Below are 14,188 nucleotides of genomic sequence, written 5' to 3' on the forward strand. Positions count from 1 at the left end.
CCATGGGGAGGGCGGAGCCCTCGGACTTCAAAAAGAAACTTTCTTTTTGTAGTCACTCTGCCTTCATAAAGAAATTATTTCTGTTACAGAAATAATTTCTTTATGAATGAAGACTGAATTAAAAAATATATATATATTTTTTTTTTAAAAAAAATATTTTTTTTCTCCAGTGGGGCCCCCTCCTAGGACATGTGCTGGCGGGGCCCCCCACACTGCGGGGGCCCCTGTTACGCCAGTGCCTAATTGATGTAGGGCATTCACATTTGATAAGAGCATTCTCTGTAGTGGAACAATTAGAAAGTGATCATACTCCGTTAGCAATCACAGTGAATTATTTAACACGAGGCAATGGTAAGATATCACCAACTGAAGGTATCACTAGATCAACGTGACCGACCGATGCCTGAAATGGAACTTAATCAACAGCAGTGAACTGAGGGTAGACATCCATGAGGTGATGGATCCATTCATATTTAACTTTCTGGGAAATAATTGTATACATGTAACCCATGATCAGCATTATTAGTTAAACTTAATTATGTTTTTACAGCCCTTTTTTATTCGACCAGCCAAAAATATAAGGGCCAATAACATGCCAAAGCAGAAAGGCTGGGTTGACAATGATTGTAGGATTGCCAAAAATGAGCAAATCTAAATCTAAACTGTAAGGATACCATAGAACTAGTTAACCAAAAAAAATCTATGTACAAGTCAATGATTAAATCAAAGAAAGAAAGAAGCTGAAATGGGGACGAGATGGGAGGAATTAATAAAACTGATTTAGCCCCAGTCATGACCATGGCAGGTTCCTTATGGCTTGGCCGCTTTAGCACACTTTGTAATGCGCCCCCATCTGATAGTGCTGCTGTAAACTATGAAACTTTCAACATTACAAATAGATCCCGTTGTCTTTCTCGGCCAACGAGATACCAATGTCCCTCAACAGCAAAGAAAACGAAAGAGCACCTGGTCCAGACTATTCCTGCAGACTTCTTTAAGTCTGAGATAGTGATGCTGTACCCAATTGATGCCCCACCCAACTGATGCCCCAGGTGCTCCAAAGTCATCAAAGAATTGTTAATAGATAAACAAATTCCGCCAAATTCTAACACTTTAGGTGCAAAACAGACATTTTACTATCAAAATGCCCACCTGGTGCATCAATTGGGTACAGCATCACTAGTTGTATTGCTGCTAAGGACCTTAAGGTACCCACAAGGAGCGACAGGGAATATGAAGACTTTAGGATTTTCTGTGGCGCAGAGTGACACGATATACCCACCTTCCCCCTCGGACATATTCTTTAAGTCTGATGCAGCCTTCTGGGTGACTGTTTTACATAAGCTGTTTAATTTGATTAATATGAACTGTGACCTGCCTACTACTTGGCACTGGGCGGTCATAGTTCCCAATTATAAAAAGGGAAACAGTAACAATCCGTCTAATGTTCGACCCATCTCCCTATTGGACAGCTTGGGCAAAGTATATGCGAAAAGTATTGGCAAATCGTTTACTACATCTTATTTAAGAACATAATCTTCTTAATCGTATACAGGACATGGTGAGCACTGATCAAGACAAAAGCAATATTGGTCACCATTTCGAGAACTACATTGGTCCTGCAGGTCAATATTGATAGAACAATGAATGATTTTCACTGACAAACAATCTCACTTGCCACAGGGATGGCTATTATTGTAATTATAGGAAATGTTTGATTTGGCTTGATATCAACTGGTATTTTTCCCTTGTTAAGGAGTGGTTACAGCAAATCAACATTCAATTTAATTTGTATAAAAACACAAATCGAAGCTCAATAGAATTGATTCAACTAATCAAAGTGAGACAGAGGGTCTTTATTTTCAGTAATAACAACTGCATACACCACTTTAAAGATCAGCTGGAAAAGCGGTGCAAGGGACGTTTATTCTCACACAGTAGCTTTATCTAAAGCGTATGTACAGCGATGTAAATGAAGACACAGTGGTCATTGTATCCTGGATTAAATGTGCTAGAATGTGATTTACTCTAGCCCACCAGCAACAGCACTCTTTGTCAATATTTACATACTGTTTCATGAGTGAGCTGTATTGTGTTGAGGAAAGGGCTGAGTCAGCCGTGGCACCAGACCTGCATCCCTATAACTTGACATGCCTCTCCGCCACTACAGAGGAGCCAGAACGCAGTGGACGCTGCCCGATGACTCATCACGCTGTATGCCTCCATCATGGAGGATAAACACACAAAGGCTATGATCTTCTGAAAACACATGCTGAGGGCTGAATGAAATGATGGTCGGTTTTGTGTCTGCAAATTGCTCTAAGACCACCCTCGATGCCACCAGGCGCAGGGCAACACCCTTGGCTCATGCAACCGATTCCTTCCAGAATGCGCGATTAAAATGCTATTCGGCCTCTGTGTGGTGTTTGTCGCGAGGCCAAATACGCACTTCGTGAAAGGTTTCATATTCAAAATGTGTGTAGGTCAGATAAACCGGTGCGAGAGCAAAAATAAGCCGAAGAGCACTTATGATGTATTAGAACAAGTCAACCAAGAGCGGTTTGGAATGGGGCTCATGTGAGAAAGGCGAGGACTGCAGCCAACAAATTTTGTATTTCCAAGAGTTTAGTCATCGGAGATCCAAAATCAATAATGACTGGCACAACAATCCGAATGAAAGTCTGAAAAAAGCATTTGCATGAAATTGTCTTTTGGCTTAAAAGTAAAATTCTGGCAACAGACCGGAAATTCTGTCCAGTGCAGCCAACTGTACAAGACCTGGATTTTGTATTTTTTTTTTAACAGGGGGCGGAATAGAGCTGACTGGAGCCAGAAACTGGATGAACATTTGCCACAAACAGTCAATTCAAAAGAAGTCATTTCAGGGCATTTATTTTTTCTCAATGATGAAAGTTCTTACGTTCTTGCCAAAGAAGGCAAGATAGCCCATGATGGACAATGTGCTTAATGAAAGCTCTAAGAGGGCATATAAGGTGTGCTTTAAACGTTTGGGGCACCTGTTAGTAGAACATGCAAGTGGCCCGACACGCGCGTGCCTCAGAAAGGGTGTGGACAAGTGCAAAATAATACTAAAGTTTGCACAGACGATGGGCCACATTAGGACCCTGGCACTCCCGTAATGAACAGTGCTGGTAAGGGACCGGCACCGTTCATTACGGGGTGCCCCATTACGAGGCCTGCTAGCGGGTCCCGCTTTTCACCAATGGTCTGACCAGACGTGAAAAGCGGGACCCGCTAGCAGGCCAGGATGTTAACAACGGGCCCGTCATTATCGGGCCCGTTGTTAGCACCCTCCCCATTCCCATTGAACCCTATGGGGCTCAATGGGAATGGGGATTGATTTTTACCGGTGAAAAGAAAAGAAAAGTCCAAGAAAAGGGCAATTACCGGCGGCAGCCGTGCCCTTAATAAGGGCACGGCTACCGCCAGGGTCATAATGAGGCCCGATGTGTCCCTGAGTGTGATTCTCCAAGGGCCACTGTAGCCTTTTTTCTAACCGTAGACAACAGGAGAACAAACACTACGCCTTGGCTATGTGTGGTAGGGTGGTGGTGTAATGCGTCTATATGTCTGCCCATCTGTGGCGTTGGAGAGAGTGTGCAAAAAAGATGACCAATTCCTGAACAGTTGACCCCTGACTGTAGAGGCAGCTCAACAGTGTTTGTGGTTCAGTTGGAACTCTTAAAGGTTCTGTTATCACTTGAAGTGTTAATTTGACTTTCTTCCTGAAGGCACCTATAGAATCTTCCTCGCAATTGCTTCAGCTGTAGGGAGGCACAGCATTATTTCACCCAGTAGCTCATGGAAGAGATTCCAGGAAAAGTCTTTCCAGCCTATCAGGAGCAGGCAGGAAATGGGAAACTGCACTAGCCACTGCTGATAATCGCACAGGATAGGGGCACCATCACAAAGGGAGACTCAGTTAACAATCTGAGTGCCCTAATGACATACATGTTTCCTAAAGGAGGTATCTTCCCGTAGGGTGCAAATATGTGACCTAAATGTGTGTGGGATAGAACGTTCTGTGCTCACCTCCAACAAGTCCAAGGAATCTACACGCCGTGTTTCTTTAACCTGAAAGTTGGGCACCCACACCGGGATTGGGCATGCAAACAAACTGCCCACCACCCTAGTGTTAAAATAGTCTAGAGGAAAGGTTTGTTCTGTAAGAAGTTAGGACACTACTCTTTGCTTAGTCCTAAGAGGCCCCCTGACCTCCCCCAATGAATCTCTCGGCGACAGGCCCGGGGCCTTATCTTCTTAACTGTATCGACAGTATTTGACAAAACAAGCAAGGGAAATAGCTAATGTGACTTTCTGCTAAACTTACAACATAAGATTGCCTGAACCTTTCACCCGAGGTTCCGAACTGAGAATGGGAACTACGATATGTCTGATCTATGTTCCCATTGAGGCTTTTGCTGACTTAGGGATCCGGCCGGCACGCTGAGGAAACGAGTACTCACTGTCCCATCAGCAACTCGAACTTAAAGTTTATTCTCCAACTAAGCCGTCTGGTTCTTTATCTGCATGGGAAATGTCAATTGGGAAGGAATGCACACCTACATCAGTAATATGGAGAGTGAATATGAAATGTTCTTTGATAGTAGAAGCTTTCTTCTCCTTCTGTACTCACGTCAGCAGAGACGCCGGGGCAGTAAGGCAGGTGAAGGATTTTCTTTGCTTGTCTAACCTTTCCTATACATTATAAATCATCATGGCTTTGGGATTGTGCAAAAGAAATCGTGTCTTGGATGTACAACATGTCAAAAAGAGGATAATTTCAAGTTTAAAAGTTTCCCCGGGGAAAGACTGTACATACAGTGCTTGGGTCTACACAGGTTTCCTCAATGCTTTTCCTGCAAGGAGTTGGGCCATGTTTCCTTCACTAAATAAGGAGCTAGCTGCTGGATACAAACCAGACGATATGATTGAACGCCTGAATAGTTAAAGTGATGTTATGGTAGAAGATTCAAATGTCATCACGAGAGCGCTTCTCGCTTTAGCCCTATGAGAATCCTTCAATTTCTCTGTGTACTTTACAATCGCAATTTTTTAAACATCGAGGTCTATGTTTTTAATAGACAAGGTTGCAAAACCGGACATAATACATAACAGATTCGAACTTTGTCTATTCTGTACGTAACACCTAAAAAAAGTTGTACAACTCGGCACACAGATATTTCAACACAATTGCTGTGACGCAGGCAGCACGGCTGTCACAGGCTCTTCAGTGCCCCGGGTTGACTTACCATTACTGATGATCCAGTCCTGCCTGGGTCGGAAAGGGGGATGGAAACTTGTATCTGAGATTCCCCATAGAGGTCATTTTATTGTGTTTTTGTAAAGCACAGCTATTAACAGTGTGGACTCTTGGTGCTATTGTCAGAGGATTAACTGGCTGGTTCTGGGGGGCGGGGAGCTAGCAGAAGGTGAAAGACAGGGCTGGTTGAAACATTCCAGGTTTCAAGATGTTTCCAAAATTGGATTTGCCCCTGGAATCTGGCAGAGTTGCAGCTCCAGAGATGTGGAGCCAGGTACGGAAAGGAGTGGACACCTGGACTTTTTCTGGTGCTTGTGCTTTTTTAGGCTGACAATGGGGAACATGCCGGAGGATCCTAGGGTGTGAGTCGGTACATAGTGAGGCACCTTATAAGCTAATTGAAGGGGGCGGTGCAAGTGCAAATTTGCGTGCCCTATACACAGTACCTTAAAGTGAATCCTGCATGAGACAGGGAGCCAGTACAGTGAGGCGAGGGCAGGTCTGATGTAACCAGGGGCGCAAGTGGCGTAAAGGATGTGTAGAAGCATTATGATGATGCAGACGATGTTAGCCAAGGAACTGCGTCAAACCAAGACACTAATCATTAGTGTAGTCTAAGACAGGAAGAAATAAAAGCAACCCTTGCGATTTGTCATGAAATAGACATGCATTCCATTGTGTGCAGGCGAAAGAACCTCGTTTGGCCCAGTACTGAAACCTTCAGGACCAAAGAAGATTCCCTATGCATATCCATGGAACTTTGTTTTGACTACATAAGAGGGGCTAGTATGTCAAATTTGGTTGGGCTTATTTTTGATCTGGTTAGTGCTCATTTAGTACCCAATGACCTGAATACAGAGGGCAAAAGAGAGGTGGTGCTGGCAAATGCAACAAATTGAGTGTCTTAGGCATATCTCCTAAAGGGGCTAAGGTAAATATTAAAAAGGAGTGGGGGAGAAGGTACATCACTGGGGGACTCTGTTTGACGAGCCTCTGAAGGGGATACCGCTGAGGGTAGATGCATGGAAAGATTAGCATGATTTGATATACTGTCATGGGCCACGAGGGGACAAGATGCCGCTATCTCAAGAGCACTGAAATATCAAAGGCTGGGAGGTCAAGTATCCCACGCGTAAACTGCAGACAATGTGATGTGCTAGAGAGCATCCCTAAGCAGTAGGCATAAAAGCATTCGATACATGTCCTTGTGCCTATTACCATGAAGTCAACCTCTCTTTGTCTAACGAGGAGCAAATAAGGCAAATTAAGGTTTTGCTCATCACTATGGACTTCGTGATTTCGAATAATGAATTTAACTACTGTGACTTCGGTCTGTACCAGCATCAATCGCCCAATTTCTGACTGTACTGGCTGTGCCCTAGCACAGAGAATGTTCGTGTTGCTGACTCTAGCAAACAATGTTGGAGTTATCAAAAACTATTTAAAACTGCTGCCTTCAACATAACGCCCCACAATACTGCATGTCACTCGCAGAGCAATTCAAAGTGAAAATGGAATGAGGACTTCCCTATTCCTTAAGCGCTGATAGAGCTAGCCACACAAGAAAACCAATCATTGGTGCACACAACAAATCAAATATTAAACTGCAAATGTAGCTAGTTGCTAAGAGAAATACATCAGAAAGCATACAAACATAGAGAGACTTGAACCTTTATGTTAAACAGCTGAACTGAAGTGCCTTGTGGATTACAGATTAGGTAAGCAACAGCAGGCTTCAACAATGACACTTAAATCATACCCAATTTAAAGCATGCGTGGGACAGCATGAAATCAAAAACAGATTGCAATAAAAACTCTTGATTGATGTTTGATTATCTTTAATGTTACCCACCACATAATAGAGCGCAAATCAGCATCAAGAATGACATTTCCATTTTCACTGCTAACCTACACTGAGCCAACATAGAAAAAGCAAACATTTTAAATGTTTTTTTAAAAAACAAAGAGAAAGGAAAGTTGTTATCCAAGGGTGCGCAACAGCGTAGAGAAGCAGGTAGAAGCAGAGGGGACAACAATTTTTTGCCGATGAAGATTTTGCCATTGCAATTTTGACAGTTGAAAATGCAGACCTAGGTCTTATCATATTTTACCAAGGAGTCTCACTTAGAAAAAGTTCAAATGGGGAACAGAGACATCAGCAAACATAACTGACAGCTGTAAAGTGGACAGAATTCTGGAATTAAGCTACTGGAAAATAGAACAGTAAAAAACCAATGACCCAAGAGGTGACCCCCCCACTACCTACAGGACACCACATCCCCAAAGGTTACACCCATTTATCACCATCGTAGCGGTATATATATATTTTACCAAATATGGAGTGAATATGTACAACTAAAGGCACAGGCAAATGGGAAGAAAGAACACACTGTTTATACTTTCTGAACAGTCCCTAATACGTGCACAGAGAATGAAAGAAGGCAGCCTATTGTTACCCGATGTGATCCAGGGGAGAACGTCGGGCATGCTGATCCCACGGTCAAAAACTTATTGGCAGTTTTATCGATCCAACTTTTGGATCGAGTTAATGTTTGCTTTACAACGAGCAGAGGGGTCTGCTGATGGCCACAAAGCGGTTTTCACGATTTTGGAGACTCTTTGGAGCAAGGAAATTCTTTTATGGAAAAAAATTGATGTGCATGGGTTCTACACAGCTCAAGATTAGTTGGTCTTTTTGCCCAGGAAATACAAACAGAAACTCTGACGCTGACCCATCGGTGTCAACTATGTCATTTATAGAAGCAGCACTGCTGCTTGAAACAGACAGCCACATATTCACATTTTTTTATGCTCCACAAAAGAAAAATCAATACATTAAAAAAGAAAATGTAACAGCTTTCCACAAAAAGTTTCAACACAATATGCAAATGATACAAATCAGTGATTTACATTTCTGTAATTTAATCAGTGCATGATCGTCCAAAATTATGATTTGTAAGAAACAGTAGAACCAGCAAAATCTACACGGCTTTTAGATTACGATGAACAACAAGTGGTTTTGTCCCATGACCGGCTTCCGACAATATAAATTGTTTAAAGAAAAATCTGTAATAAAGAAATGCAGGCAAAGGATGGGTTCTCCTCTATAACCGCAGTATATTTGCCGGCAGACAGTATTCCATAGGTCAGCGTGGCAAGTTCCTATGGGTAATGCTCCAGTTTGCTAATCGTATCCCTTGCATCCATCTAGACAGAGTTACACCGTCTACTCTGTGGATTGATTGGTGACGATGTGTGCAAGAGAAATGTTCAATACAAATTACCATTGGAAAGAAGCATATTCTTGAGAAAGGTCTTATCATACAGTTCCCAGCTATAGGCCTTAACAACTGCAAAGGCAATCCCAGTCACAGCCACTTACATGGATGAAGCTGCCTACCCAAATTACCAGTGCCGACACGGATGCTTTATTGAGCATCATGCCACCTGGGATGCAACAGAATCAATGCAACAAACTAATGAAATCTGGGTCTTGCAATGTTACCACCTTTTACTGAGGTGCCAGATAACATTAGTTTGCAACACAAATGTCCTGGACCGGAGCACTGTGTCCCCAGTGACATGGAGAAAAACCTACAGTTCATGAGCCCAACAACAGAAGCATCAACTTTAATGTTGATAACCTTTACAAAATTACCCGTATAGTTAATGCAAACACCATTTTAAAACAATACTTTTATATTTCACTACTACTTTTTTCTATTGCTTTCGAGATATTTTAGCAAACCCAAACACATTTTATTTACAAAACAATGTGAAGAATAGATGCGCTTTTGAAAAGAATGCCTGCCCAGATTAGCACGTAATATATTATTACTTACAGAAAGAACTTGTACATGCATGCACAACAAAACCTCATGAGAAATATCAGGTGCTTTCCTCAGAGTAATATTAACTTAGAAAATAGGGGCACGAGAAAGCGAGAACATTCCCCGAACGAGCAAGGCCCATAAATGGTGAGCTTTCCCAACTTCTCTGATGAGAGCTTTATAAAAGCCTAATGCATTTGCTACCAATACACAATTAAAAACTAAAGATATTTAGAGTTCTGGGATAATGGTATAGAACACACTTGTATTTGATATTTTATGGAAATGTAATCAATGGCAAACTTCAATTCGTGTAATTATTTATTGTTAATAATTGGACCAGTTATGGGTTTTGCAATGAAAGTCATCTCAGTCATTAGGAAAGTTAGCAATTCATTTCGCCAGATCAGCTGCCTTTCGCCGTGAGTGGTGACTTTTAATATCCCGTCAGATGCAAAAGCAGGTTCCCACCAAAGGGCCATTTTAGAAGTGAAACTCGCCAGGATTTTGTCAGAGGGCATTGAATCAGTGATTACTAAAGTTCAGCTTGACGACCAATAATCAGTGCCTTTTGCTGCCACCAAGGACTCGGGGTTTAGAAACAGATGTGCCATTACTGTTGTCAAGGAGACGCATCCACAAGCTTTGACGCAAAAGAGAGAGTTATTAACTCGCAGTATACTGACACTTCCAGTTTCACAGACCTAGCTTTTCAGTGACACGTGGTGCACTTTCCATCAGTCAAATGGGTGCTGTCTAGGCCAAGTTTAGGTTCAAATGAACATGTAAATCTTGCAAGAGTCTGCTAGAAACATCAAGCAGAAAAGGGTAGTGTCTTGGGGCATGTGGTGGAGTCAGACGGTAGTAGAGGGCATTGTTGGTGTATAAGCAGAAGAATGGCCAGGTGCTCTACAGCTGGGCAGATGCTGGACAAAGGAGAAACTATGAAAACATACATGATCTCTTGCGCATGAAATTGGTGAACGAACATAGACCACATTACATACACATGAAGCAACATTTCTGCACTTCCTTTGTGAATCAGAAAGCAAATGAGAAGGCGGCATGTGTCGTTTCCTATGTATGTGCCACAGCTGCACATAGAAATGCACACACGAATGAGACTATTCTGTGAGGTTCTTTTATGCCTTCAATATTAAAAGCATTGTTCGAAACACATTTTTCATGATGTTGTAAACAGACATTCCTATGCTGCTTAGATATTGTTAAAGGAGTCAAGCTGAAGTTGCTGGTCATAGCTTAAACTGCTCTGCCTGCAACACTTGTGTGGAACCTTAACCCTATGAATAAACGAAGGTGCCCTCTACAATTCTCTGCAGTAGGTGCAGATCCATTCGAACACGAAAAAGAAGCACATACAACAGGGTGGTCCTTTGGAAGCAGTCTCCTATGTAGTCTGCAGCAAGCTGCCCCATGAAACTGGGAGGTAATTCTCAGGCCAGTCCCTCTAAGTGAACAAACAGACCGGCCAGTGCGGGTTATGTAGAACATAGGGGAGGTCGAAAAATAACAGAAGCATTTCAATGAAACGACAGACAGGGGCGCCGCGGGTCAACTTGCCATGAATGGTGTCAACAAACAGATTGTAGGAACTTTAAGAAGGCACTCCAGTGAGTGAATGGCCTAGCGGCCATAGTATATGGCCTCTTTTCCCAATCTAGTACTACTAAAGTACACTTTGCTATTAAAAGGCGTGTCTTGGGTGCCACTGAGAAGTGGTAGAATCAAGGCGTACATAAAATAAAAAACGAATGACCAAATGAGAATGTTTTACTGCGAGGCCCCCATTTACACCAAATCACACTCAATTTGATGGCCCCAAGTGTGAAGTTTGTAAACGTGCTGTTTGCCATTGGATACATGACTTTTTTGAGGCACACGTTGGGCTGCATATGTTATTGTTGATTCCCTCTTGTTTGGGGACCTGTGCTTTTTTCTTATTTGCAACTGCTTAAATGATCAGCATTAAGCGGTTTCTTATAACTCTGAGCAACAATGAAACTCCATGAAGATGCCACTTCAAAGAGTTTGCGCTCATTCTGAAGCATTTCTTTATCTTCCTGAGAACAGGTTTCAAATTGCAACTCTAGGCTGGACTACTTCAACACCTTACACAGGGGCCTCCAAAGACAAAGACTGCAAAAGTGCTCCTAGAGCAGCAGCAGACAGACTCTCTTCATCTGCGGACTGAGAAAATGGCAATCTCTCATCAGCCAACTCAGAAACATCCAGTTCCCCCTGCGCGGGGCAGGACACGATTCAAAATCATGTGCCTCATGCACAAGGCCGGGGCAAAACAGCCCCCCCCCCCTTTTTCTCCAAGAAAAGTCGAACCCCACTGCCCAAAACTAACTCTATGGTCAGAGACAGTCAGTCGGCTGAACACCCCCACAAATAGATGAAAACTCCGGGTCCTGGGTGTTTCACAGGAGGCTGCCAGACTGTGGAAAAGCCTCCCAGGCCACAGAGACACAAACAGCCTCAATACACTGAGGGCGGCTCAAAACAGTCTTGTTCTAACACATCCCTGAAATCTGGAAGCCAACCAGACTAGATCCTAGAGACATGGATTCCATCCATTGGTAACTATGCAAAGGGAACATGAAAGACTATAACAAAATGGAGGGGCCCTGTTTTACAGCTTACAACAATTACACAAGCTGGTTTAAAGCAGTCATCTAGATACCTATTCAAAACCTGTACATATTATGCGACAAATACAGCTCAATACTCTGTTGAAGTATTGAGCAGCACTTGGCAGAAAAGCATCGTTTAAGTGTGAGGCGTGTGTACACTTACACGTACGACTTAACGCAAGGGAGATGGGTACATTGGTAAGCACCCCAAAAGCAACAGAGGGGAAGTGACCAATGCATGCTATTGGGAGTTATTGCTTATTTAGATTGACCATTAAATATACAAAGAAGATTTTGCAGAATTCCAATTCTTGTTTCAGTTTGCGAGAGATCTGCCCCCCGCCGCCGGACACGCATGCTGGCATCTAGAGCGCCGATTCGGTGATTGCGTTGACGACGTGCGCCGCTTTGGGGGCTGCCGCAGAAGGGCTGTAGAAGGTGTTGGTCAGATTCTCCTTGTGCTCTCGGAGAAACGGAGGGATGGAGGACGCCTTAATGTGCAGAATCCTGGTGTCCATCACCTCGCAATCAATCTGCATCATCACCTCATAGTCCTGTCCATTTATCACATTTTCTGTAAAGGCAACAACGCATAAATGGGTTAAAAGTCGGTCATTTCAGCAAAATGTACAGTAGCCGTCAGCAAAAGCGCCAAATCTCTTTGCGCTGTGCGCCCGTTCAGCAAGAGGCCAACATGCATCAGATGCCAGACTAGTGAGAAGGCGTCCCCGTGCATTCCAGCCCCACAGGGCTACTCGCAGCTTAACTCTGGCTGGAATGCCCAAGTATTCGCCAGTGCTTTGTTGTCTAGGCAGGATCAGATCTGGCATTTAAGACTGCTGCACAGGCGGCAGTCTCTAAGTAGATTACTATGCATAATCAAAAATCAAAAGAGGATTAAAGATGGCTAATTCCACAACATACAAGCACTTTCGCAGCATCGTCAGGAAAAATCAGGCAATTCCAAAAGAGACCACTTAGCAGACATCAAAACGGTCTCCCAATCCTTGTTAGGAAATCCCCCCCCCCCCAATTACAATATATAGTGTGTAACAATTAGGCAAAGCGTCGCCAGTACATAACTCTGCTCATCTGCCTATTATCATTAGTTCATGAGATGTGATGCTAGCCATCACATGGAAGGAAGTCACACTCTGGAACTGGCAGCGATTTGCATCCACCTCCAGTAACTGATTAATAGAGTGTTGTGAACTACAATCTCAGAGGGGCCTAACCTGTTTCACATGATCTTATTTGCAGCTGCACTTCTCGAGGGTTAAACTATTGCATGCCGCCCTTTGTGGCTTCAAAAGCAACATGTTTTAAGCAAGTATATAATTGAGGTGCTAGGATGGTCCTTGCACACCCTTTATTTATTTTTAAGTACATTATTTTTCTAAGCATTATTTCAAGAAATATGACAAAGAAGCATGTACAACTGACTCCACACCCTGCCATTAAAAAAAAACATGACACCTATACCTCGACTGGCAATATCCCCTCCACCCCCCCCACAAAAAAAAAAAACAGTGGCCATTCTGCCATTTCCCTCATGTTTCGCTTGGCAACCTCGTTGCTTGGATACCCACCAGTTCAAATTGCATGCTGGCTTACATCCTGTCCACCACATGGATACTGAAGGCCATTTCAACCGCCCACTCTCCTTGCGATACACCTCCTTTGGCCACCCTCGTGGCCATAGCTATGAATAACATGTCGAAGAGCAGCTTGAGCTCAAACTCTAAATGCCACCCTGGAACCCCAATCATTTCCTTAAAAATAAGCCTCAAGTATTGCTGAATCGTTGGGCAGGAGCAAAGCCTCAGTAAATATTATAACCTTGCACTTTGGATACCTTGCAGCCTAGAGTTTATTACCCTCTCCCCGGGTGCATGCAGGGCCTCCATCCAGTCACGTTATTCTAGTTTCCCAGAGTCTATGTCCTATTTAGTCTTTAATCTGATCAGAGGCCTCAGCATACAATTAACTATAGCTTTCCTCACCATGGCGATTGGGTCGACTATTATCGCTGGCTCTGTTACGTTACGTGCTAATGGGCAGACTTCCAGATAAATCAAAATTTCCATTCAATTCGGTATACACAGCATTTTAATATGTTAGTATATTTTTACACTGCACCAAATAATCACTGTAGTAGTTTTATAGTATGTGAATTGCAAACACTGAAACAAGCTATCACAGCCAAGCTGGAATGCCTCTTGCAAATTGCTGAAAGCCTTAACATGTCCCGATTTAATCACATCCCCCAACGTGTAGATGCCTAGGTCTTCCAAGCCTTTCATGTCAGGTATTTTCTACATTTCAGGAGTGTGGAGGTGCTCCAGAAGGAAGCCGCTCTAGCAGGTCCTTTCCGCAATTCCCCACCCATCTGTCCAGGCAGCTTCATTTAGGTCAAC

At 43.2% G+C, this 14,188-nt stretch overlaps 1 protein-coding gene across 1 annotated transcript in view; it reads right to left on the reverse strand.

Annotated features, from left to right (window-relative positions):
- Positions 1-7,105: 7,105 nt before the first annotated feature.
- ATF6 (activating transcription factor 6) overlaps positions 7,106-14,188 on the reverse strand; it is a 946,910-nt gene continuing 939,827 nt past the window's right edge. Inside the window, exon 16 of the mRNA XM_069641287.1 lies at positions 7,106-12,345. Within this exon, the coding sequence (XP_069497388.1) occupies positions 12,137-12,345 (209 nt within the window). The 3' untranslated portion in view covers positions 7,106-12,136. The remainder of the gene's footprint in view (positions 12,346-14,188) is intronic.

This window comes from Ambystoma mexicanum, chromosome 1q, assembly GCF_040938575.1.
Source record: "Ambystoma mexicanum isolate Mex_15411 chromosome 1q, UKY_AmexF1_1, whole genome shotgun sequence".
Classification (NCBI taxonomy): domain Eukaryota; kingdom Metazoa; phylum Chordata; class Amphibia; order Caudata; family Ambystomatidae; genus Ambystoma; species Ambystoma mexicanum.